The 25,442-nt window shown below is 38.6% G+C and overlaps 1 protein-coding gene across 1 annotated transcript in view; it reads left to right on the top strand.

Moving 5' to 3' along the window:
• Window positions 1-25,442, top strand: part of LOC108974024 — a gene marked incomplete in the record, with an annotated part of 296,862 nt that overhangs the window by 15,685 nt on the left and 255,735 nt on the right. Inside the window, 1 exon segment of the mRNA XM_018941597.1 lies at window positions 22,684-23,491. Within this exon segment, the coding sequence (XP_018797142.1) occupies window positions 22,684-23,491 (808 nt within the window).

Raw genomic sequence — 25,442 nt, forward strand, 5'->3', positions numbered from 1 at the left:
GCGAATATATACATACATATGTACATATATGAGATGCCATATGCCGGTCTAACTCTATGTTTTCCATGATTTGATCGGTATTCGTCGTCACAGGTCTTCCGCCGGCTGGCTTATCCATGGTGTCATTTTCACCCACTCTGAATTATCGAAACCATTCCTCCGCAGTTCGAAGTGGTAGAGTATCATGCCCCAAAACACCACAATCTCACGGAACGTTTCTCGAGCGGATTTGCCTTTAACGAAGGAAAATTTTAAAATAGCACGAATTCCGGCATTAGTGAACTCCATGTTTACACGTCTATAACTGTTGAACGTAATATCCAAACTAATAATGTATAGTGTCGTTTTGAAAATTATGTCAAGACGTTTCAAAGAGTATAGTATTGCCAGATACGAGTTTTGTAGCGCTTTATACATAGCCGCGAAATTCAAAAGTCTAAATGGCGGAAGGCAGATATTTGTCAACCTATTATTTTAATATAAACCTTAACCAAATTAGGATCCTAAACCAAAAAAGAATGCGGGCCCGCCAGGTTAATCCAATTTTCCATACACTTGTCAAAAACTCACGTTCGATCTGTCAAAAAAGCCTATTGGAAAAAATTATCTCTACTTTGATCATCCGTTACATAAGTCTCGGTTTGGATGGTCTTCAGTGCCCTCAGCAAATTTTGGTGTTTTCGGTTTCGACTCACTTTCGAAGCGCCATCATTTGCTTGATTATTGTACGCTTTCATCTTCTATTTCAGAAACCAAAGTCTATGATCGCGCATGTACTCCACTTCGTTTGGTACCAGTCTAGCATTGACGCATTTCTTACCGAAAACATTGACCGAAATGTGTTGCGTCGATCCATACGACATATTGAGATTCTCTGCTATCTCTCTGATGCCAACACGACGAAACACTGTTTCTTTTACTTTTTTTTTTTACTTTGTTTTTTACTTTTTAACTTTAACATTAGCACTGAAGAAATGTTTCGATGACTTCACAAAACACTTCTCCAATATTTTCAACGACGTGTTAGTCGTAATTCTATTGAAAATTTCTAGCAAACTTTTTGTTTAACAAAGTCTCGAAGCTTATGCAAAACCAAGCTGATACTCAAACAATAAATTCCTGCCACTTCTTCTCACAACACGGACACCGGAATTGATCTATTTTTAAGTCGACGAAAAACTATTATTTTGGACCTCTAATACTTTTTGGATCGATAAGTAGTAAGATCAGAAGCTCTCTCCTCATCTTGGACTATCAAATGCGCTGATATTTGCTTAAAAATAACTGTTATTCTGCTAATAGCTTACAAGATAACCGAGTTTTCAGTCAAAATTCCAAATTGAAAAAATAGACATGAACAAAATTCCACACATACTCGCTTAGACAATTGCGACAAGCGCCGCGCTAGCCAAGAAAAACAATGAATAATGCAGAAAAGACAACAAAAGGAAAGCGAAACGTAAACAAGAATCAAGGTGAGGTCATCAGCTCATCGTATCATCGAACATTAACTAGAAAATGTATAATACAAGTAGAAGTTTAAGAAGCACCACACTAAGCGTTTGAGGTTAGAAACGCTGATAAACACAAATGTGCAAAGAAAGCTGAAGTCAAAAGATGAGACATACATAGAACAGGAAAGTAAAATACGTTGCTTATAAAGACAGGAAGGCAGACAACAGAGCCTATGGAGAGGCAGATATTGTATCGCTGCAGATACACTCACCGCAAAAGGGAGACAACGAAGAGCAACTAAGAATATGTGTAAAAGCAAAGAAGAGAATAAACGGCATAGCGGTGGTTAAACGTCAAAAAACTGTCAGTCGGTCTGTTTGTTTATAAAATTTAGTACTTGTGCATGTGTGTGTGTGTGTGATTGTTTGGCGATCGCGTGGATCACAGCGCTCACATCGCTCACATTTCCCTCGTCGGTCTGCTGACAATTTAGCATAATTATAAATGAAAGGAAAAAATTAGTGAATGCATGTGCGTGCATTTGCCGGAGTAACACTGATTAGACAGAGAATTATTTATTTCATTGTTCCTGACGTTATTGGGTCTGTACGTTTTTGTTTTTTTGTTGTGTATTGGTGATATTGGTGTAATTCTGAATATGTTCAAAGTGCACAGTACATTACAGTAGTTATAGAGCTAACTGATTGAGCATACAAGTTAGAGGGTAATTTATATGTGACGTCACCAGCAATTCACCAAGAATAACGGAAATCCTTTTTGGCTTGATTTCTATTCAAAATATGGTACTGTTTTAAGGAAAAACAAAAAAAAAAAAATCAGTTTTTGTTTATCATACAGCTGAAATCAGCGCAGCTTCTTTAGGAGAAAAGAACCTGTGCAATATTTAAGATCGATTTCTGAAAAAATTAAAGAGCCTTCTCCGTAGACACTGCTTACGTGGTTATAGCCGAGTTTAAAACAGCTCGCCAGTCGTTTTTCCTTTTCGCTGCGCCAATCGGTGATCCCAAACGAAACTAGGTCCTTCGCCACCTAGTCTTTCCAACGGAGTAGAGGTCTTCCGCTTCCTTTACTTCCCCCGGCGGGTACTGCGTCGAGTCCATTCGGACGACATGACCTCGACTGCGTAGCCGCTGTCTCTTAATTTGCTTAACTATGTCAATGTCGTCGTATATCTCATACAGCTCATCGTTCCATCGAATGCGATATTTGCCGTGACCAATACGCAAAAGACCATGCATTTTCCGCAGAATCTTTCYCTCGAAAACTCGTAACGTCAACTCATCAGTTGTTGTTATCGTCTATGCCTCTGCACCATATAGCAGGACGGAAATAATGAGTGACTTATAGAGTTTGTTTTTTGTTCGTTGAGAGAAGACTTGACTTCGAACTTCCTCATGGTCGAGCAATGTAACATCTGCTCCATTGTCGGGAATTGGGGAATCGGCTTCACCATCTTCTGGTGATATACTTTCACTGGCATTCGGCAGGCCGGAAAAATGTTCCCATCTTAATCATCACCTCTGGTGGTTCTACAAGAGTATGCTCAGATTTTTTCGAGCATTACCGCTGTCGGCCAGCTTGTCAAGCTCTTGTCGCGTTCATACTATACTCGTATACTGACAACCGATCTTGGCTAAATCTGTTTATTTCTCACAGTGATGAAGATAGTTTACTTAGTTTTGTATTTCTTACCACAAAATACTGTTATGCTTGCTCTATGCTCTCGTGTCTACTTCGATAAATGTTTGCACGTGATTTCCATTATGTCTCCATGTGTTTTGTGTTATCAAGACAGCAGCAAATTAATATATACTGTTTGTAAAAGAAAGAAGAACGCACACAATTAATAGACTGCCGGTAATACTGGACTAGGACTTTCCAGCAAAATTATTTTCTGCGCGTTATTGACATCATATTTTTATATACTAAACTTTTCGAGCACTTATCGATGGATTGATTATTTTTATCGCTGCCATTGCTGATGCTCTCCTCCCAGCACATTTTTATGATCCATAACAATTGTTGTTGTTTATATTATGTGAATATTAATTGTGTTATTTTAGTTGTTTTTAGCTTTGTTGTTGTTGTTGGTGAGTTTCTATCCGTCTTTGTTCTGTTGATTTTGCATTTAGCTTCATATTGCTATGAACATAAAGCGGCTACCTAATGCTGTTGTTGTACTGACGTAGTCAATTAATAAATATACCATAGTGTGGTCGTAAGTACAGTAGAACCTAGAAATTATTTCCATTTGAAAATTGTATTAATTATTGATGGATTCATATACTTTAGAAGAGGCTTTTTGTGCCATGTTGAACGATTTTGTAGGCTGAAGCTATTGTCTGTTTGTTCGATACGAAATAACTGAATAATGGTTACAAAATCGTCGCCATCCCTGGACTGGAAGAGTTTCTACTTTCTATATACCTGCATCAGGTCCATCCTTGCCCTGAAATAATGTAAAAGAGACTCCAACCGTTTATGCCGAATTTTCGATAACCCTGTGGGGTTCATAGAAAATAATCTAATGGCGTTAAATCGCATGATCTTGGCGACCATTTGACTGGGCCATTTCTCGAAATTAACGAGTCGCCAAACTTTGCATGCATTTTATCCATGTTTAGATGTGAACCATGAGACTGCGCATCGTCTTGTTAGAAACAGAGATCGTTCGCGTCATCATTTCATCAAATTCCGGGGGAAAAAATCGACATTTCGAAAGCAATAAGCTCCGATAATGCCGTCGTACCACAATCGACAATAAACAGTAAATTTTTTGGAGATTCTACTGGATTCTACCGAATCACATGAGCATTTGGATCATGCAAATAGCAACAATTTTGTTTGTTAACGAAGCCAATAAGCAGAAATGGGTTTCATCTGAAAGGGTGATTATTTGCTGAAAATTATGGTGCAGTAGCCTCCAGAGAACGTGAAAAATGTTCCGTAAACAAAAATTTACTCCACTGTCAAAATCGCGTCAAACGCACAAAGATTCGGGCGGGATGAATGTTTGGAGGGATTGTTTAGAAAGGGAGTCATGCTGTATGTTCGACCTCCTATGGACCACAAGGGTCTTTTGTTGCCACTCGGGTGAAGTTACGGCGCCGGAACTTGGTGCGGATTGCACAGCCGTAGAGGCTAAAGTCGCAATAGTGCGTTAGCAACATGGGTCCACGTAACTCGTGATCTACTACCGACGTGTATGAGCAGATCTTAAGCCGTTCCCAGGACAGTCGGGCCTACGAAAACCGGAACGGACCCGGATTTTTATCCCGCCAAGGACTGTCAACTCGGCAGAATTCTCCCGTTACAACAACAACAGCAGATCTTAAGATAGGAACATCAATTGCATGTATTACACCTAACCGAGGTGGAGTTTAACTGGAGCCTTTTAACGCAGACGCAGTAGAAAATTCCTCCGGACGCGGGTTGGACTCAAAGCCAACACGAATCAGGAGGATGCGGAGCAATCTTACTGCGAGTCCTTGCTTCAGTAATGAGAAACTTAATCTAAAACTTACCAATCCAAACGAGGTTAGATGTCCAAAGAAACTGCTCTTGACCGGATAAAAAAAAAATCCGGTTCATTTCCGGTAACGTCGAACCGGTTGTCGTGGGAATTGGTCATATGGGTATCTACCCATATATATAATCCATCTGTATAATTGCTATAAGAATTGCAAGTGTGAAGGGGTCGAGGCGAGGCTAACTTTCGCCTTGTTTTCTCCGTTTATATATTGATTTAAACCCACCAATTCCACAAGCTAGTATTTGGTACACCCTGGTGATTATTCTTTTTCGGCTGCTCGTTTTTTATTTTTATTTACCGCCTCTTAATTGACTATATCATCAATTATGTATGCTTTTTACATTGGTTAAACTGCCGTTAGTTTTTTCTACAGATTTCGAGGTTCTGTCATTTTGCTGTTTTTATTCTCAGCCATACATACAAGCATTCTGTTTGAGGTTAGACATATTGAAATCTATGTGTATACGTAGATATGTATGTACCTATGTATGTGTATATGGGAATTTGACAGCTTTTGAGCGTTCGCTTTTAGCAAGTCCATTAACGATAACGGTATTTTATCTGTAAAAATGATATGAGTACTTAAATTTAGATTGCTGTTATTGAACAACTGTAAGTACACTTGATTCATTCATTATACATGTGTTTGTCTGTACGTATGTATGTATCTATACAATGTTGGAATTATGAGTAACAATTTATTATAAGTGGGCACGTATACGGTAACCACTAAAGAACCCCAACAGTAAATAGCAGTTCGGCATTTTATTTATAGTATAAAAAATGAGTGTTAAAAGAAATTCTATGGGATTAAACTATTAAATAGATATACTCATATACATACATATGTACATATGTAATTTGCAGCTTAATGCAGCTTAGCAATTCCAGATTCAATTAGTCATTTAATTAATGGGGCATTGAAATGTTGATTACCTTGAACTAATGTAGATTAGGTTAGGTTGACACGATAGCTATCGAATCATAAGCCTTACAAAGGTGTAGAGAGAAATAAGACTGGACAAAAAAAATTTGCAATCTTAAGCGTGAGAATGCTTAATATGTAAACCATTCTTAACTGCTCTCTTCATCACGTCCAGCACGCAATGAAGAAAATATGTATGTATAACAGCCGTAGCTGAGAAAGGTACAAGAAAACCGTGGAGAGTCGCATCGTCGCCGTTCGCAAAAACTCGGACTGACGTATGGAAAGACTTGGCGGAGTTTACGTCGAGATCTTAAATTGAAAGCATACAAAATACAGCTTGTACAAGAACTAAGCCGCTCGGCCTTCCGAAGCGACATCGCTTCGTTCTATGGGTTCTTGAAACGTTCCATGATTCGAAGAAGATCTTACGTTTTCGAGCCAAATTTTGTTCAGCGATGAGACGCATTTCTGGCGCAATCGGTATGTAAACAAGCAAAATTTGCGGCATTTGGAACGAAGAGCAACCTGAAGAGATTCAAGAGCTGGTATTTCATCCAGAAAAAACAATGGTTTGGTGTTGGTTGTGGGCTAGTGGAATCACCGGTTCATATTTCTTCAAAAATTATGCCGGTGAGAACGTAACCGTCAATGGCAACGCTATTGCGCCATGATAACCGACTATTTCATGTCTGAAACTGAAGCTCTTGTCTCAGTCACATTTGGTTTCAAATTCACTTCCCACACATTACATCAATCAATGTATTTATTGAGAGAACACTTCGGTGAGCAGATAATTTCACGTTTTGAGCCAGTCGTTTGGCCACCAAGATCGTGTGATATAACACCGTTCGATTTTTTCCGATGAGGATATGTAAATTCTAAAGTCTATGTGAAAATCCCAGTCGAAATTCTCGAATGGATCATCGAAAATTCGACTCAACGGATGGACCTAGTCACGACCAACATTTCAAAGAGATAATTTTAAAAAAATAAATGCCAAATAATGTGCTTTCGAAAGATAATAATGTCCCTTCAACAGGCTTGGTATTGCCTCCGCGTCAGATTGGACTAGAGAAGCTCCCGATTTGGCCAAATGTCTGCTCCGCAATACATTTTGGACCCATCAGTATAGATTGAGATAGTATTCTCCATCCCTACTAATCCTTTTTTCCATAACATCTAGAGGTTATTCTCCCTTGGAAGTCACAAATGAAATTTAACCTTGGGAGGTTATAGTCTGATCCATTTAGGTTATTATTCATTGATTCTTATTGCAGAAAATTTTGCTAACTTCCGTAAAAAAACGCGTATGGGCTGTTGATGTTGAGGAGCATATTAAGCCCATCATTCGGGGAACCCTTAAAGGCATTGGTAACCACTGCATGGGTTTCCTTCTCTATTTCATTTAATTTTCTGATACTAAATTCTTTCTTTAATGACGGTCACCAGACCAATGCACCATAAGTACATATGTAAAGATTGATCTAATGGTAGCCGAATACGTCCACATGTTTTATAAACAAGGTAGAGTATTTCCAATTACCCTGGATTCACGACTTATACTTCTTTTGTAGATCAGCGAATGCAGATAATCGATTTTTTTTTTACACACTGATTCAAATAAGCCTAGATTATCGAAATAATAACCTGGGCCGGATAAAATCTGAAGAATATACAAGTCAGAACTACTCTGGACTATCAAAGAATGTCTTTTGATCTACCCCGTCGAATACATCTACAACGAAGACGGCATAGTACCGGTTATGGAACATAATGCACTACTCTCTAAGCCGGTTCTGTTGGCATATTTTCGCAGAAATCGTCCTTACTCCCGCCTTCTGCAGAGTGTATATAAATTTACCGGTATTCTCAAATAGTTTAGATTTCGGTGTCTTGAACAGATATCGTCTGGAGCTTTCGCGTTTCCGGTCACAGTTCGTTTCAGCTGAAGTGAGAAGATAAATATGGGACCTATCTTCAGCTCAAAACTCTATTCATCTTTTAGAGCTGTTTGTTATTTTAACTATCTCAAAGTCCTTGACTTAGGTTATATGTAGTAACTTTGTGTAACCACTTCCCCCAAATCTCATCTGGCGAACACTGTTTTAGGAGATTTGATAGCTTTAAATTTTTCTGACCATCTTTATTTATGTTTTATATACATATATGCACATTTGTTTATGTGAAGTCTTGTGTGTGTTTTGTAAGCTTATACACTTTCCATTGTCCGCCGTTTTTGCTGATTTCTCCTCACAGCTCTAACTGTTAGTTATGCGGCCATATCCATAAAGTCCACAATTTTGCGTGGGCCGTATGAAAGACAACAAAAAATTTAAATAATAATGTGTTTTCATTTGTTTGCCCCGCACTACGTAACTTCTATGGCTTTTCATTTCTATCGCTTCAGTGAGGTGTCTTTGTTTTCCCCCATTTCATACACTTCCAGCGGTCAGTTTTTTGTGTGGTTTACAGTTTCTAGCTTTTTTCAGTCGCTTTAATTTGTGAGGTTAAAAATTTGTTGGTGTTATTACAATAAGTTGTTGTTAATTTTTGAAATATGTGTGTAATTATATTTGTTTATTTGTTTCGTACCTTTTTTTTATTATTTTTTATATACGCATGCGCCACACGTCAGGCACTTTCGGAGTCTTCCCTTTAAAAGCTTTATATGCTATATATATAATTCGTGGCTTTTGTAGAGCTTTCCGGATTATAAAATCTTTTTCGGAATAATTTGATTTGTCAGCAGTTGTCTATGAATCTCGAATTATGTATTGCCTTTACAAATAGCTCTGCATCCAACGGTGGAGTCTGTAGTCTCTTCAAGGTCAGTTCATATTTATATTGATAATCTCGAGTTTATCTGAGTACAATAGAAGTTCATAGATGTTGTTACTATCCTTAGAAACATTAGGTCAGTTCAGCTTAAGAGGTCAATCCTATTGGGGATCTCATTTGAACAGCTTAGAGCGCCAGTCCGTCGTGTTACCTAACATTCCTTCATTATGGAACCTAATAAATCGACAAAGCGCTTTGAGCATATCAAATATTTGTTGAGATGGCTAATGTCAACTCCCGCTATGTCGTCTGATTAACCCAAATTAAGACTACCGAAAACACGTCTGATGTTGAAGTAGCTTGATGCTATTTCTAGTGAGAACAAACACTTTTTGACTAGCTTTGAGCGCACAGTTAGCTACTAACGCCACCTTAATAGCAGGTACTTCTGCCTGAAAAAGTGAAGATTGACCCACCAACCCCCAACCTTTTCTCCTAGCTCCGATCCAACCGTGAAAAACCTCACTGCGACTCATCTCCAGCGACATGATCCGCATATCTCTCAACGGTATGTAAGCAGAGGAAAAGCTGCTGGAAGACGAAGTTGCAGAAGGAGACGATTTTGTTGTGTCTTTGTTCGGACTTCTTTCTATGTGGAGCTCCCGTGATAATTAGAGCAACTTTTTAACAATGTTTCAGTGGAGACTCTCTTTCTTATGTTATTGTAGTGGTTATTCAGTCCCAGCTGTGACGGTAATATTCGGTACCGTCATGGAAGTTACCTAATGGTAGGCCCAGGTGACGTGTTGTTTCGACGGAGTCGGACTATAATGAGAGGGATGCTAGATGAGTGAGTTCGCTGGGCATGCCAAGAGGTGTTTGGAGTCATGCACGGTCCTTAATCCGTAAATGTTTTCTATTTATATCGTCCCTTTGACCTGAGCGTATATGAGGTAATCGTTCTCTCCGCTAGCGATTGTTTGTAAAATAAGCGATATACATACACTATATACTAGATTTTCCACTTTGCAGCCGGTATACGACAACACGTTGCCACCTAAATTTGCCACAAATGTTGCTGCGGCTGTTGCAGCGCACATTGTTGCTGCCGACGCACACTACAATTGAGCATCGTCGTTGTAGTTGGTGGCAGTGCTGCAATGGTGTGGCTTTCAAATGTGGTTCAAACGACAACAACCGTTATATCTTGCCAAACAACAATAACATCAGCAGCCGCAACTTCGTTTGTGCTAGACGAGTAAACCATTACGAATGCGAACATTGCACACTTATCGTTTGCTCGTGCTACGTCGTCTACATCTCGGTGGTTTGTGACTGTGTGTGTGTGTGTGTATGTGGTGGAGGCACTTTCAGTTTCAGGTTTTCCGGTGCGTTGTTTACGATTGAATATTCGTATTATTTTTTCAGTTCTGCACATTTTGCTGTGAAAATTATTGTACATATTTATTTTTCAAGCTTACACTTTAAGGTGTGGGCTCCTAATTGCAATGTATTTGTGCTTAGTGAGTTCGAAAAATAAAAATGAGTTGCGAAGCTGTTTTTGCTGCGTATCTTCTAGTGGCATGGAAATACATATACTATGGTGCTGAATCTCACTTTCTATTTTAGTTTTTCAAATTATTCCATAACGCTGACGGTGATTCGAGTTCATTTGCTTTTGACGGAGAAGGAACGATTTGAAGTTTTACGAGAGAGCAAGTGTGAAAGTTAAAGGGTATGGAGTGCGAGCAAACCGTGTCAAGATATGGTCTGTACGGCCTTTTAACTTAAAGCCAAATAGGTGCGTGGATCTCTTTATATCAAAATTTGAAATGAAAGTCAAACATTTTTCGGTTTGACCGAACGACCAGTAGGGTGATATCTTTGATTGGATCTGCTGGAGCTTGGAATTACATTTACATATGTACATTTTTACACTCTCGCAACAAAGTTGCTAAAGAGAGTATTATAGTTTTGCTCACATAACGGTTGTTTGTAAGTCCTAAAACTAAAAAAGTAAGATATAGGGTTATATATACCAAAGTGATCAGGGTGACGAGTAGAGTTGAAAGCCGGATGTATGTCTGTCTGTCCGTCCGTGCAAGCTGTAACTTGAGTAAAAATTGAGATATCATGGTGAAACTTGATACACGTATTCTTGGCTCGGCCCACTGCCACGCCTACAAAATGGCGAAAACCGAAAACCTATAAAGTGTCATAACTAAGCCATAAATGAAGATATTAAAATGAAATTTGGCACAAAGGATCGCATTAGGGAGGGGCATATTTGGACGTAATTTTTTGGGAAAAGTGGGCGTGGCCCCGCCCCCTACTAACTCTTTTGTACAAATCTCGGAAACTACTACAGCTATGTCAATCAAACTCTACAGAGTTATTTCACTCAGGAATTTCCATTTACAGTTCAAAAATGGAAGAAATCGGATAATAACCACCACCATACAAAGGTTATGTTGAAAATCACTAAAAGTGCGTTAACCGACTAAACCGACCGTCAGAAACACTAAATTTACGGAAGAAATATCAGAAAGAAGCTGTACCCAGGCTTTCTTTAAAAATTGAAAATGGGCGTGGCGTCGCCCACTTATGGACCAAAAACCATATCTCAGCGAGTACTCAACCGATTTCAATGAAATTCGGTATACAATAGTTTCTTAACACCCTGATGACATGTTCGAAATATGGGTGAAATCGGTTCACAACCACGCCTTCTTCCAATATAACGCTGTTTGAATTCCATCTGATGCCTTCTCTGTATAATGATAGCGGAATAAAACTTTACACAAATGCGGTATTTGATGCGAGAGTATAAAATGTTCGGTGACACCCGAACTTAGCCCTTCCTTACTTGTTTCTGATACATTCGAGATAAAATTTTGATGATAAGTGACCTTTGTTGAGCTGAACTCGCCGTAAACTATCCGAATTGTCTTTGGTGAGTGTTTCCACGCAGTGCCAGAGCCGATCAGTAAATTGCAGATAGTATTCTTCTGACAGGAGTTGTATATGATACCTTTTTGATTAGAAACTGAAAACTCAATGAAATCCGAATTTTTTTTTTATGTTATCCACACCACGAACCGTATGCAATTAGATATAGGATCTTGCATTCACTTTCAAAGAAAATAGGCGGAGTGAGTGACTACAAGTAGAACTTAAATTTCGTCGTATAAAATTTTATAGGATATAAGAATTCGTAGCAAGCGAAAATAGTGGATGAAGATTTTGAGCACATGATTCCCAGGTTGTAGATTTTTATTCTAAGCATGACAATGAAGATACAGGTATTTCAGATCAGCCTTGCAACATCAATTAGTGCTTTATGCTCCAGCTTTAGATTAGGTTAAGTAAATAGGCTCAAAAGGTCACGAATAATACCACTTGGTCTGCCAGAGACGCTTGTCCGTCGTGATGCCCAGAACTCCTAAGTATGCATGAAAAAGCGCTTCGCATATCGAAAAAAAGAAAAGAGCCTGTTGCTAATATCAATTCCAGCCAATTCGCCGACTTCGTAAAAAGTATGTCAACCGAGATAATTCAACCGTAGTTTGACGAAAGCCGGACAGTCTAAGAAAAATTATATAGATATTTCCAATCCATCTTTCTCATTGCAACTTTGACAAGTTGCATCCTACAAACTCTTTAGTCTCACCATGTTAGTGTCAATGTACAGTTAGGAAGCCGGTGGGAGTTATGCTACGAGCTAGGGGTTTAATGGACCTTTCATGTTCCACTTAGGGCCAGAAGGCTTTCGCAACCTTACAAACCAACTAACCGACGCTTGCCGACTTGTATAGCAGGTCTGCTATTGGAGTGGATGCCTAGCCCCCTAAAAGAAGCCGAACTTGGGAGAAGTACATCTGCTGCTACCTTGATTACTGCTACTACTGCTTGAAAGACACTACAGTGGTCTGCCAGTCGGAAACAAGAGTTAATTGAGAGCTCCCGACAAAAACCTTTCCTTCCCACCTTACTCAAGGACTTATATTATTCGTTTCCAAGGTTACATTATAGCCAAATAAACATCAGTTTAGATATAGTTACTAAGTTTAACTCTGAGCTTTTCGTACAAGATCTTCTAGCCAATGTACCATATCTTCGGAGTGGTACAGTTAAATAAAGGTTAAGAGTTGATTTTTGTAGAGTAGTCAAGTACAGAACTTTCTCGAAGTCACGGTTCAGGTTCCTAAAGTTAACAGAGCCGTGAGGTATGAACCTAAAACTCTCACGTGGTGTTCGAAAATAATAACCTATGAAAAGTGAAAAGAAAAATACATACATCACTCACAGTACATGTTATGTGTTTAAGAAGCGTGAAAAAAGGCCATATGAAGAAACGGTGTTTTGAAAAGGTGACTGTGGCGGTTTTAGGCTATATAGAAATATACACATATACTCTTTTTGAAAGCATCAGGCAAAAAAATTTAAAATTAAAAATAAAATAACCTGAAGGTATTCAAAAGCTGCCATTTCATCCTGAAAAACAGCGGTTTGCTGTGGTTTGTGAACAGTTAGAATCATCAGTCCATATTTCTTCAAAAATAATGCTGTTAAGAATGTAACCGTCAATTCCATTGCGCCATTATAACCAACTATTTGATGCCTAAAATTGAAGCGCGTGATCTCGGCGACATTTTCAACTAGACTTCCCACGCATCGATGTGTTTATTGAGAGAAAACTCTGTGATAATTTGGTTTTTGCGCCGGTCAATTGGCCACCAAGATCGTGTGATATCGCACAGTTAGACTTTTTCTTGTATGTCAAGTCTAAAGTCTATGGCGACAATCTTGATTCGATTAAGGGCTTATATCGCGGTTGCCATGTTCCAGTTACAAGTGGAAACTCCCGAACGAGTCATCGAAAATTGGACTCAACGGATGCACCATCTGAGACGTAGCCTCGGCCAACATTTGAAAGAGATTATGTTCAAAAAAGAAATGCCAGAGAATGTTCTTTCGTATGGCAATAAACATTCCCCATTCAAATAGAAGTTTTTTTGTGCTTTTCCTTTAAAGAAGTAGGGAACCTTGAAATGGATCACCCTTATACTATATGTACATGTGCAGTACGTACGTATGTATGTGACTTGAAATCGCTTACTTAGCAAAAATACAACATTTTTCTTCATACTAAAAGTCAACCAACCCAACAAACAAGCGAGCTACTTGTAGATAAGACACAACAAAAATTAACAACGACAACAAAAAGTACTAAAATATGAAATAAGTATGTAGTTAAATGAGGAGGCCACAATGCTGAAGTGGCTGATTTGGACGCACAATTGTGCAATGGCAATGTACTCACAACAACAATAACTACAACAACATGCACTTCATTAACTTGGCAAATATTATACTACAAACATACAAACAAAAAAATCGCAACAACTATAGCAACATGTGCAAAATGAAAAGCGAGCTTTTTTAACACAACAACAACAATAATGAATGTAGTAATTCGCTTGAGAAAAGTTACAGTTAAAAATGCAACGATACAAACAACAGCGACGGCAGCTGTGCCGGAGCAAAAAAAAAAAAAAATACAGAAACGAAGGTAGGCACGTACTGTAGCCGATTATATAAGTTGAAAACTCGCAGAAACTGCCGAATCGCGGAACGCCACCTCCGGCCGTTGGTAGTGGGGTGCCAGCGTCTCCGCGCTCCACAGCCTACGCGTACCGACGGACGCGTAAATGCAATTCATTGCTACCGATTTGTGCTTTTACAGTTATGTGTGCTACACATGCATGTGCAGAACCAGTTGACCAGTTGGAATTACTCGAGGTCTGTTGTGTTTAGTAGTACTCTTGCGGTGTTTGCTTTGTCTATCATTACATCAACTTTGCTCCACTTGAGCCAACCGCCAACTATTGAGTATCACCGACGCATTAATATGACGACTACTAAGATGGAAACCATTATTTTGGTTTTATTTAGCTTTAGAGTACGATTGAGGACAAAAGTGCACAGTTTTGCTCTATAACTGCCCTCCTCCCTAGGGCAAAAAAAAAAAAAAAAAAACTGTGACAGTCGAGTTTCAAAAGATTCTGTTGAGGCGAATTTTTCACCACCATCGCTTGGTTCGCACTATATTAAAGAGGATATATGAACCGCCAGACCAAGCTTCACTTCTGGTGAGTCACTATTGATGGGTGTGACCCGGCGTTGCCTTAGGTCGTTTCTAAGATATAGTTTTCTTCAGAGGGAATTAAAAGTTTGTCCGTTAAAGACCATTTGATAATACAGCACCAGTCGTTTTTCCTTTTCGCTCTTTGGTGGCAATTGGAAATTCCATTTGGAGATAGAACTTGAACATTTTCATCTATTCGGATGACATGACCTAGCCTGCGCAGCGCCTGTCTTTTAATTAGCTGAACTATGTCAATGTCGTCGTATATTTAGTACAGCCCATCCTTCCTTCGACTGCGATTTTCGCTGTTGCCGATGCGCAAAGGACCATAAATTTTCCGCAGAGCCTTCCTTTCAAAAATTCGTAACGCCGTCGCATTAGACGTTGTCATCATCCGTGCCTCTACACCATTTAGCAGGAAGGGGATAATGAGTGACTTGTAGAGTTTGGTCTTTGTTCATCAAGAGAGGACTTTATTTCTCAATTGCCTAGTCAGTTCGAAGTAGCACCTGTTGGCAAGAGTTATTCTGCGTAAGGTTCCGAGGCTGGCGTTGTTGTTGACCGATGTTAGGTATAAGGAATGACCTATCTAAGACCGTAAAAATATTTCGAGTTAACTTTCTTTGGTTAAAAATCAAAACAAGAAAGAAAATCTATGAAATTCTTTTTAAGATTATACTTGTTTGTTAGTATCTCAAGCAAGCAATTCGCACAGGGTCCACAAGTAGATGAATATATATATACATATATACATATTTATTTCCATATTTAAGTACGTGCACTTTTTACATGAAAACTGAACACACACACATTTTCTGCTTTATTGTTAATTCATCGCTTTTCTTTTCAACTCAATACTCGGAGTCCAAAGCTCATATTTCACATCATGAATTAAAAAAAAAATTAAAAAAAAAAACCTGTAAGGAAAATGAATTTGAACATGCAAATTAGAGATGATTAGCTCAGACTAATGCTGAATTTATAAACTGATTTGTGGTTCGTTTGAAGAGTAAAGTCTGTGTCTACTTGAATTACAAAACAAAAATAAATTCTGCATTTTTGATTTTATTCCGTTTAGTGAAAGTGAATGGCCTTTTCTAAACTTCCTCTGAAGTACTGAGGTACTACAACTAGTTATTGTTGAAAAGGAATGGATCTGAGCGCCAAAAAAAGTGATTTATGGGAGGGGTTACGGCATAAAGTTACGGTGAAATGTAGTCGCTGTCCTACTCGATGCCTTCTATACAAAATATGGGTGGATACTGTTCCACTGATTGAATGTAGTTAGGCTTTCAGCGTAGTTTAGACGTCAGTATATAGGTTAGTTTAGGTTAAAGGGTTGATCTTTACAGCAACCTCACTTGGACAGCTTAGAACGCCGGTTCGTTGTGATACCTAAAACTCCTATATAAAAGATCATAAGACCCTTACAAATCGACAAAGGGCTTTGGGCCTATCACAAATTTGTTGCGACGACTAATGTCATTTTCGGCTTTGTCTTCTGGTTCGATAAAGATAAGAATACCATGATGTTTCAGCCATAGTCTTGTAAAAATTGGACAATGGAGAAGAAAGTGGGTAGATGCTCTATCATACATATTTTACAGATAGCATGAATGTCTATTGGGCAGTGTCCACTACGAAGTCGTATTGCGACTTTCCCTTTGCTAAGGGACAACATTGTATTTTACTCTATCTCGCACTCGTCTAGTAACTAGTCGCCGACCAGCGATATTCGAGGTCCATTGGTCCAGTGTTAGAACGCGAGGCTCCACGTAGATTCAACTCGGTCCCATCTCGATGTGATCGGGACAAGGGTAGCCCATCGGTTTTCAGCTGCCAGCGATACCGCTATGACAAGGCACCCGTTGAGTTGAGTTTTATTGATATCTAAACTCAGTTAAAAGTATTTCTTTCGTTATCTCATGAGCCGCTATTCATTATTTCTCTATAAAAATCGTGGTGAGAATTACAAAAAAAATCTTTATTTTCATTTTTGATTTACATAAAGTTCCTTTCAGTACTTTACTATTCGTTCGTCCAACAAGTTTTAGAAGGAAAATCTATTGATGTATGATATATCTATTGATATATGTGCGATCTGGAATTCACTTCGGTCTACCACCCTTATACATTTATCGTGGTTGGCCCTAAAGAGTCGATGTATTCCCTGAAAGGATACGTGAAGCCCAAGACCTTACTCCTCTGTCTAAGGATTGCTACACACTTTAGAAGCAAATGCTCTGGATTTTCAAGTTCCTTGTCACAGAGTCGACAGACTGCAGATGAGACTATGTGTACATATACCTCTTGAGCCTATCGTAACCTGCGTAAAACTCATTGTTACTAAAACTCATTACTTAGTTTTCATTAATAATGTCAGTTTCGGCTTTGTCTTCTGACGATATAACAACACTCAAAGTTCAAAGAGTTTGGTCTACGAAATTCCTCTCTTATATGCATTCATGCATTTCTCCACATCTATTTTGGAATGGTGTAATCTACCCTCAAATTCATTCAGCACCTCTTACTACTTCTTACTAACCAACCAAGGGAATAACTCAGTTCATTATCGCAAACAACTCCATCAAACTGACCAAAGCGACTTCAATAGACCATGTAATTTACCCGTTCCATAACTGTTTTTGTATCCCCAACAAAAATAGCGCTGCGTTGCTGTCGCGTCCATTGCATTCGCGTGCATTTCATTATGAGCCTTCGGCAGTAAATTTCAACTTCCTCACCATAGATTGGAATGTTAACTGCACTGGTGGTGGTTTTTGTTTTTATGATTGCGCGGTGGTGACCATGTTGGCGGTGCTTTGTGTATGGCGCGTTTTAACCGCCATAAAGTCAGTCAGTCGTCTAAAAGCTATAAAGCTTGCGTACATACAGACTTACTTACGTGTAAAGGCGGCATAAAACCCGTTAATAGTGACGCGTGCTTTATTGCAACCGGCAGTGGAACTCGGCGGGTCTGCGGAATCGCCGTAGCCGTTGTGGAAGTCGTTGTTATGGCCGCCATCATTGCTCCACAATGTTGAGGGTTCGTGACGTCGGATTGCAGCGTAAGAACTCAAACAAATGACCTCGTCCGCCACAAATTACAACCCCAAAGTGTATCCACCTACCATATTCTAAATGGTACTACGGGAAACTCGAATGAGGGGCCCTCAACTCTTAGTTTTTATTTTTACTACACTCTCAGCGCTGCTCACACCGCTCCTCGCCGCCTTTTGTGTTGCTTTTTCTGTGCTGTGCTTCACAGCTTATGCGTTTTAGGGGTAAAAATGTGGCTAAGTTAATAATAAATGAAATGTTCAAAAATTTATATGATTTTTAATAACAAAGCCACTGAAATATGGCCATAACGTCCACGTCATATCGTGGCGAGTCGAGCCGCTTATAACCGTTGTAAATAGAATGGAGAAAAAATGTGCGGCAATCTTATAATGAAGCGAAGTCAGTAAACAACAGCGGCAGTCAACTGCAAGCAATTTGATTTTACAGCAAGTTTCCACTAATTCCATTGGACACGCTTACAGTGGTGGCAATTGCATTTGGCGTGATAAAAACATTGAAAGTTGTTCTGAAACTGAACTTGTGGAACATAAGCAATAATTTCATAGTTTTAGGAATAAAATCTCATGGAAGATACTGTAAGAAGTCTCTTCATTCAATACATTTTCTTCTTATAACGGACATGATAACATTGAAAGTTGCTCGGAAACTGAACTTGTGAAACATAAGCCATTATAGTTTTAATTTCTTGGTTCTTATTGTTGTCAAATGGAATAGTAGATATTTCAAAAGATATTGAAGAGCCTCTTAAAGCTTTTATAGATTCATTCAACACATGTTCTTCAGGTCAGGATAACATTGTTAATTGCTCTGAAACTGAACTTGTGAAACCACTATAGTTTTCGATATCAACATTTCTACAAACTTGTGTCATTTCTTCTTCCTAAATCATTTCTTTCCGACAGATTTTTTTCCACAAAATAGTATAATCTATTCCATTCTGTAAAAAAGGTCCCCATTTTCTGCCCTCTACTGTATGTATGTAGATACTGCATTTTAGCGTAGGCGGCAAATAGTCACATAAATGTGGTTGCGTTGCTATTTCTCGTTCAAGTTTTCCTTCTGTTTTTATAGACATTGTTCTCATTTAGTTTTGTTGATTATTGTGGTTGCATTTGCATTGTTGCAACATTTCTCGGCCAACTCGTAAATCCGTTAAGTGATTTAGTTGAAGTATACCTTACTACATAGACACACTCATGTGCATATATAAAGCATTTTGTGGCGTGTCGCTGAAGGCGGGTGAAGCAAAAATATGCAGTTAGTGGCGGTGTGGTTCAAATATGACGTTGATTTGAGCATTTTGTAAAAAGTAGAGTTTTGGTTGCTAGTTAATTAAAGTTGGGTCTTTATCGACCTAAGCTGCCTCAAAACACGATTGTATGTAAGTCGGGTTCGGCAATTTGGTATTTCGTCAAGAGGTCTTCAGTAGTACGTTGTCCAAGTAAGTGGGGTTTTCTCGACTTTAATTTTATTTCTTCAGTGATTATTTTTTTTCTCGACTGTAATTTTATTTTTTCAGTGATTATTTATTGTCAGTTTTTGTGTAAGGAACTGTATCTGGACTACATACCGATACAAACAAGTGTAAGCCACTTAAATAACGGTACTTGACTGTCTCCGGGATAATTCCGATATCTTAGAATCGGCTGTTGTGACAGTATTTGTCGACGAATTTGGTTATGACATCATAGGTGCAGCAACTTAGGACCTCAACTACAATATGTAGCTGAGAATGCCAGCATCCGTACTTGTTATCGATACAAAGAGAACTTGTTCGCCGAAATAACGGTGTTTGCCTGGATAAAATCCGGGTACTGTAGAAACGGTTGTTGTGAGAATATTCGTTTTGTTGTTGTAGCGGCAGAAAACATTGGTGAAATAATTTCGAGGAATGATGCTGCGCTGACAATTCTTGCCTGGATAAAAATCTGGGTTCGTTTCATTTATAATAATATGTTTCGGGATAAAAATCCGGGTCCGTTTTGTTTACTTAGAACCGACTGTCGTCGGAAAGGGTGAGCATATTCGTTGTCGAATGCAGTTATGTCATCGTACCGGTAGGTATCGTATCTTATCTACGTTCCCATGGCAGTCAGGTCTACGTAACCGGAACGGACCCGGATTTTATATGCGGTCAAAGACTGTCAACTCGGCAGAATTCTGCCGCTACAACAACAAACACATCTATGATATACACTTGACCTGACCAAAGTCCTGATATTCAAATTGATCTCTACCTCTCTTCTCTAGGGTAGTTTTAAAAATATAAACAATTTTCAGCACATTTGTGTTTGCTTTGAAAATTAATTTTTGTTGCCTAAATCCGGAAAAGATTGTGCCCATCAAAATGTTCATAATCAATTGGATTAATTAAGCGGCAAGGCGAGGCTAGCAATGAAGCTGGCAGCTCATTCAGCTAAGTGGCAAAACCGCAAAGTTCCCACATTAGTGAAATGAACGGAAGAGGAAGAAAATGGCAACAACTCGCATGTGCATTTGTTGAATATGAAAAAATGCACACATACAACAAAAAAAAAAATACATATAGCGATTATATACTTACATATAGTATATACTTGAACGAAATTCACAAGCGCATGATGAGTTAAACTCTAGGCGTGCTGCCAGATGAATACAAGTGTGGCACCCAAAAGCATTGGATTACGGACATGTTGGCTAAATATTTCCAAAGCTCTATAATGTGTTTTGCACATGTAAATGTAAAAAAAATTATGCAGGCACTTTTAATGAGTGAAACTACCCTAAATGGGGAAATAACAACAATAAAAATTAATAATAATAAAACGTCTAATGAAATTACAAATTTTTACTTTCGCTATTATGAAAATGAGATGGAATGAATGAGGAAGCTTCACGTCAGGAAAGTTAAAAAGAAGCATTTTCCGAGACATCATTCCATTTATAACAATTTGTTTCGATACTATCATAGGTGCCTACCGATGTTTCCACCGACCCATAAATCACACCAAATGGTTGTTTTTTTCTTAATGAAATAGTAGTTCATTTGCGGTATTTTTGTTTGTTTATATACCCATTGAGCCAGAAATGGTCCTCATCGCTTAACAAAATTTGGCTCAAAAACTTTGGATATTTTCTTGAGCAGCTTCAGTTCTTGCATAAGCTGTGTTTGGTATACTTTCAAATTAAGATCTCACCATAGAGTGCGCCAAGTCATTCCGTGCGTCAGTCCGAGTTGCTGTCACCGGCGCCGAATCGAGTCGCCACAGTCTTTGTGTACACTCTCGGCTACGGCTGCTTAACACGACTCAGGCGTGATCTGTTAAAGATTACTATTGAAAAATGTGGTTCTACTTGGATAACCCTCGCTATTGTAAATCGTGTGCCATCTGACCTAAGCCTTTAAGAGGCCCATTGTGAAATGACTAAAATCCCTTCAATTTATTGTCTCCTCTCTGAACCATTCCGTGCTTCTGCCGAAGTTCATTAAAATCATCAAAAGGTTGTATCTGCATCCACCAAACGTCGTCAAGAAACCCTCGACCGCTAGTTCTGATCCTGTTTCTGGAAAAAGCTCGATACTATAAGTTTCTATTGCTACAAAAGTGCTCCTAGTCTGCGAGTATGTCTGACAATTAGACACTCGTACTAGAGTTCTAATGTCATTCCTATTGAATCTTAATAGTCGGCATGTGCGCCCCATTTTCCATTAATGAGACTCAGTTAAATTTATAACGTGTCGTCAATTAAATATCTACAAGTGGCCAGAGGCATATATATTATAAGAAGACTTTCTTTAATTGCTGTGGTCTCCGTTTGGGAGAAATTGCAGTGATCTGGCAGCCGGAAGTTAATTTTTTGTATTTAATTTTGCTAAAATGTTAGTAGTTAGACTCATATAGACCTTTGCTCTGCTTCCCTGCCCACCACGCCTCTTTCCTCCCAGCCTTTACTTTCTTTTCATTCGGTTCCTCTCTTTTATTTTCCTTTCCTTCTCTGGATGGGGATATTGCTTATTTGGGACTGAATTTAAGCTCAATTCTATAGCATTACAAAAATCGTGGAAACAGAAACAGAAACAGAAACTTACTAAGTATTCAAGAATGCCGCTTATTAAAGGCTACTAAGAAGGACGATTCCCTCTAAGTTACCCGAGACGTTAATCCCCATTTGGGCAGCAACATCCTTTTACAGGTGCAAAGTCCTGTATCTGCTTTCTTTATTCTAGCGTCTAAGATTGGTTTCTATGAAAGCTTTCTGTCTAAAATTAGTCTCAAGTAACTTGCCTCATTTGCTAGGGCCATGCATCCTTATTAAAATCTATCTTGTTCCCCTTACAACACTCTAATCATCATTTGTTTAGATACTCCTATATGGGTAGATCAACGGTTTGTGAAGAAACTGTTACGTTCCGTAAATAAAATAAATTATTTCGAAATTGTAAGAATAATTAAGAGGATACTTTTGAAATCTCTAGTGTCATACTTGCACAATTTAATAATCTTTTATAAAGCAATGTTTCGCTGCAGAAATGATCCCAGCTTACTGGAAGCTTAGTGCCAGAATTTGACCGATTTTTAAAGACAAAAGTTGCTGCTAAAGTGTCGAATTTTTTAGTATAATAAATCATGTATTTGCTTTCTTTTCTATGTCTTCTTAATCCTAAAACGTTGAATAATACATGTCTTATTTATTTATTTAAAAAAAAAAATCTATATTCCTCAAGTTGTACTAATTTGGTTTTCTCACTATTTTCAGATTAATTGATTTTGGTATCGATGAACATGAGTATGACGAGGTTCAGGAATTACCAGACGAATCAAATATTAATCCACAAATTGCAACTACAACAACAGATTTACCCCTACAACAACAGCAACAACCACTTTTACACAACACCAACAATAACAACAACACAATCACAACGGATACACCACCCGAATTGCCACCACCAAAACAAAACAAACTGAAAAATTCCAAGAAAAGTAAATCCAAATCGAAAATTCCACGTTCGCCCTCACTCGCCGCCTCAAGTAGTGCCGCCGGTAGTAGTGTTAATATTAATATAACAAATAATAACAACAACAGTAATTTTGGTAGTGGCATTACGTACTCACCGATACCACCACAGACACCACCGCTGCCGGTCARTTATCAGCAAAGTAAACTGAAACATATGAATGGTGGCAACATCACACCCACTACACCACTAGCTAACTTCGGTGCCGGTTTTTCCCCAGTAACGCCAACAACACCAACAATACTGGTGTCCAATAGTGTTGGTGGCAATAATGTTGCTTTCGCTAGCACACCAACCGGTGGTAGTGTTGGTGGCGTTGCAGTGATGGGTGGCGGTAGTGTGCCACTTAGTGGTGGCCTCGGCGCTAACGGCACGAGCGCGGGTGGCGGTGTAAATGTGACCAATGCGGGTAATCAACGTGGCAGCGTTAATATGGCCTCAGCTCGACGTCCGCAATTGCAAATCTCTCCGATACCGGAATCACCAAAAAATTTTCAGTATTTAACCTTGACGGTGCGTAAGGACGAGAATGGTTACGGCATGAAGGTGAGTGCTTGAAGTACATAAGTATGAGTTKTTTAAATTTGAGTTTCTGGGTATCGTCAAATATAGCAGCTTATTTATTCCCATTAAGGGTCTAGCCAGGAAAGCAGAATTTTATTTGAAGCACAATAAAACAGGAAAAAAAAACCTTAAAATACTCTTTAATTTGATTGTTCAGTTTGTATGACATTTTACATATTTTACAGTGGACCGATCTGAACAATTTCTGCGGATACGGTAACTTGGTCTCGTAACTTGTAGGATTTGGTCATTGTTCGTCGAGAGAGGACTTTGCTTCGCAATTGCCTACTCAGTTCGAAATAGCACGTGTTGRCAAGAGTTATTCTACGTTGGATTTCGATGCTGATGTTGTTGTTGGTGTTAGTGCTGGTTCCAAGATAGACGAAATTATCTATCACTTCGAAGATATGTCTGTCAACAGTGTCGTGGCAGCCTAGCCACGAGTGCGATGACTGTTTGTTTGAWGTCRGGAGATATTTCATCTTGTCCTCGTTCTCWACYAGTYYCATACGCTTCGCTTYCTTATCCAGTCTGGCACCACAGGAAGTCTCCTTGTTTGAACCATCACTTGGTATTGAACGGCYAAGARRGGTCCTTCCTAAWMCTGTCGGAGCTTTTGGYGTTGCTCAACGTCAGCTGAGTACCAAATTCAGATATAGCGGCATAGAGSCAGTTCTTTTTCGTGCTTTAATTTCATGAAAAAAGAGATGTATCAATCTTTATGGGGCTTTTSCAAAATTTGGCTTGATTTTCGGTGAAAATCTGGTTGATTGTGCGAATTCCATTTCTAATGGAAATCAGTTGACAGAAGGCTTCAGTGTTTCACACAGTACGATCGATAGAAGTACCGGTCATAAAGATACGACTATCGTGTGAACGGTGCTTTCCTACATACATACCATACATTCAATGAAATCATCACTTTTCGAACCGACCGGTTCATATCAAGAAATGGAACGACTCTAGCTCACGCAATTCTCTACYCTCTAAACCTAATAATGTATCTTTTCATTATAAGTTGAATGAAATATATGAATTTAATCATAAATCTGTACTTCTACACACTTTTTTCTGTGCAATTATGAGTTATGAAAGGTGTGCACATTTCTCCGTAAATTTTCCGCAAGAAATCATTTTGCAATGCCGCTTTACAGGTTTCTTAAATCGCAAATTAAAATCAACTATTGAAATTTATTGCAACTTAAACGCTGAAATTTTCATGCTCAGCAGCGCAAAGATTTGCATACGCAGAAACTGTGACAAATTTGTCATGCAACCTAAAAAATTAATGAAAAACGAAATATATAAATCAAATGTGTACAAAGCTACAGTCTGTCAGATAAATTATCTGACTAAATGCTCAAAAACTGAGAAATCAATTGGCTACATGAGACAGGATTTTATGAAAGGSTTAATGCCATTCCTATAGTACAATAGAAAATTCCTTCTTTAATCACGTCCTGAAAGGTAAAATTAATAGAAAACAAGTAAGGAAGGGCTAAGTTCGGGTGTCACCGAACATTTKATACTCTCGCATCAAATACCGTATTTGTGTAAAGWTTTATTCCGCTATCATCATTGGTTCCTAATATRTATATTATACAGAAAAGGCMTCAGATGGAATTCAAAATATCTTTATATTGGAAGAAGGCGTGGTTGTGAACSGATTTCACCCATATTTCTTACATGTCATCAGAGTGTTAAGAAACTATTATGTACCGAATTTCATTGAAATCGGTCGAGTAGTTCCTGAGATATGGTTTTTGGTCCATAAGTGGTCGACACCAMGCCCATTTTCAATTTTTAAAGAAAGCCTRAGTGCTGCTTCTTTCTGATATTTCTTCCGTAAAATTTAGTGTTTCTGACGTTTTTTGTGCACTTTTAGTGATTTTCAACATAACCTTTGTATGGGAGGTGGGCGTGGTTATTATAC

This window comes from Bactrocera latifrons, unplaced genomic scaffold, assembly GCF_001853355.1.
Source record: "Bactrocera latifrons isolate USDA-ARS-PBARC rearing strain unplaced genomic scaffold, ASM185335v1 scaffold_111, whole genome shotgun sequence".
In the NCBI taxonomy this organism is placed as follows: domain Eukaryota; kingdom Metazoa; phylum Arthropoda; class Insecta; order Diptera; family Tephritidae; genus Bactrocera; species Bactrocera latifrons.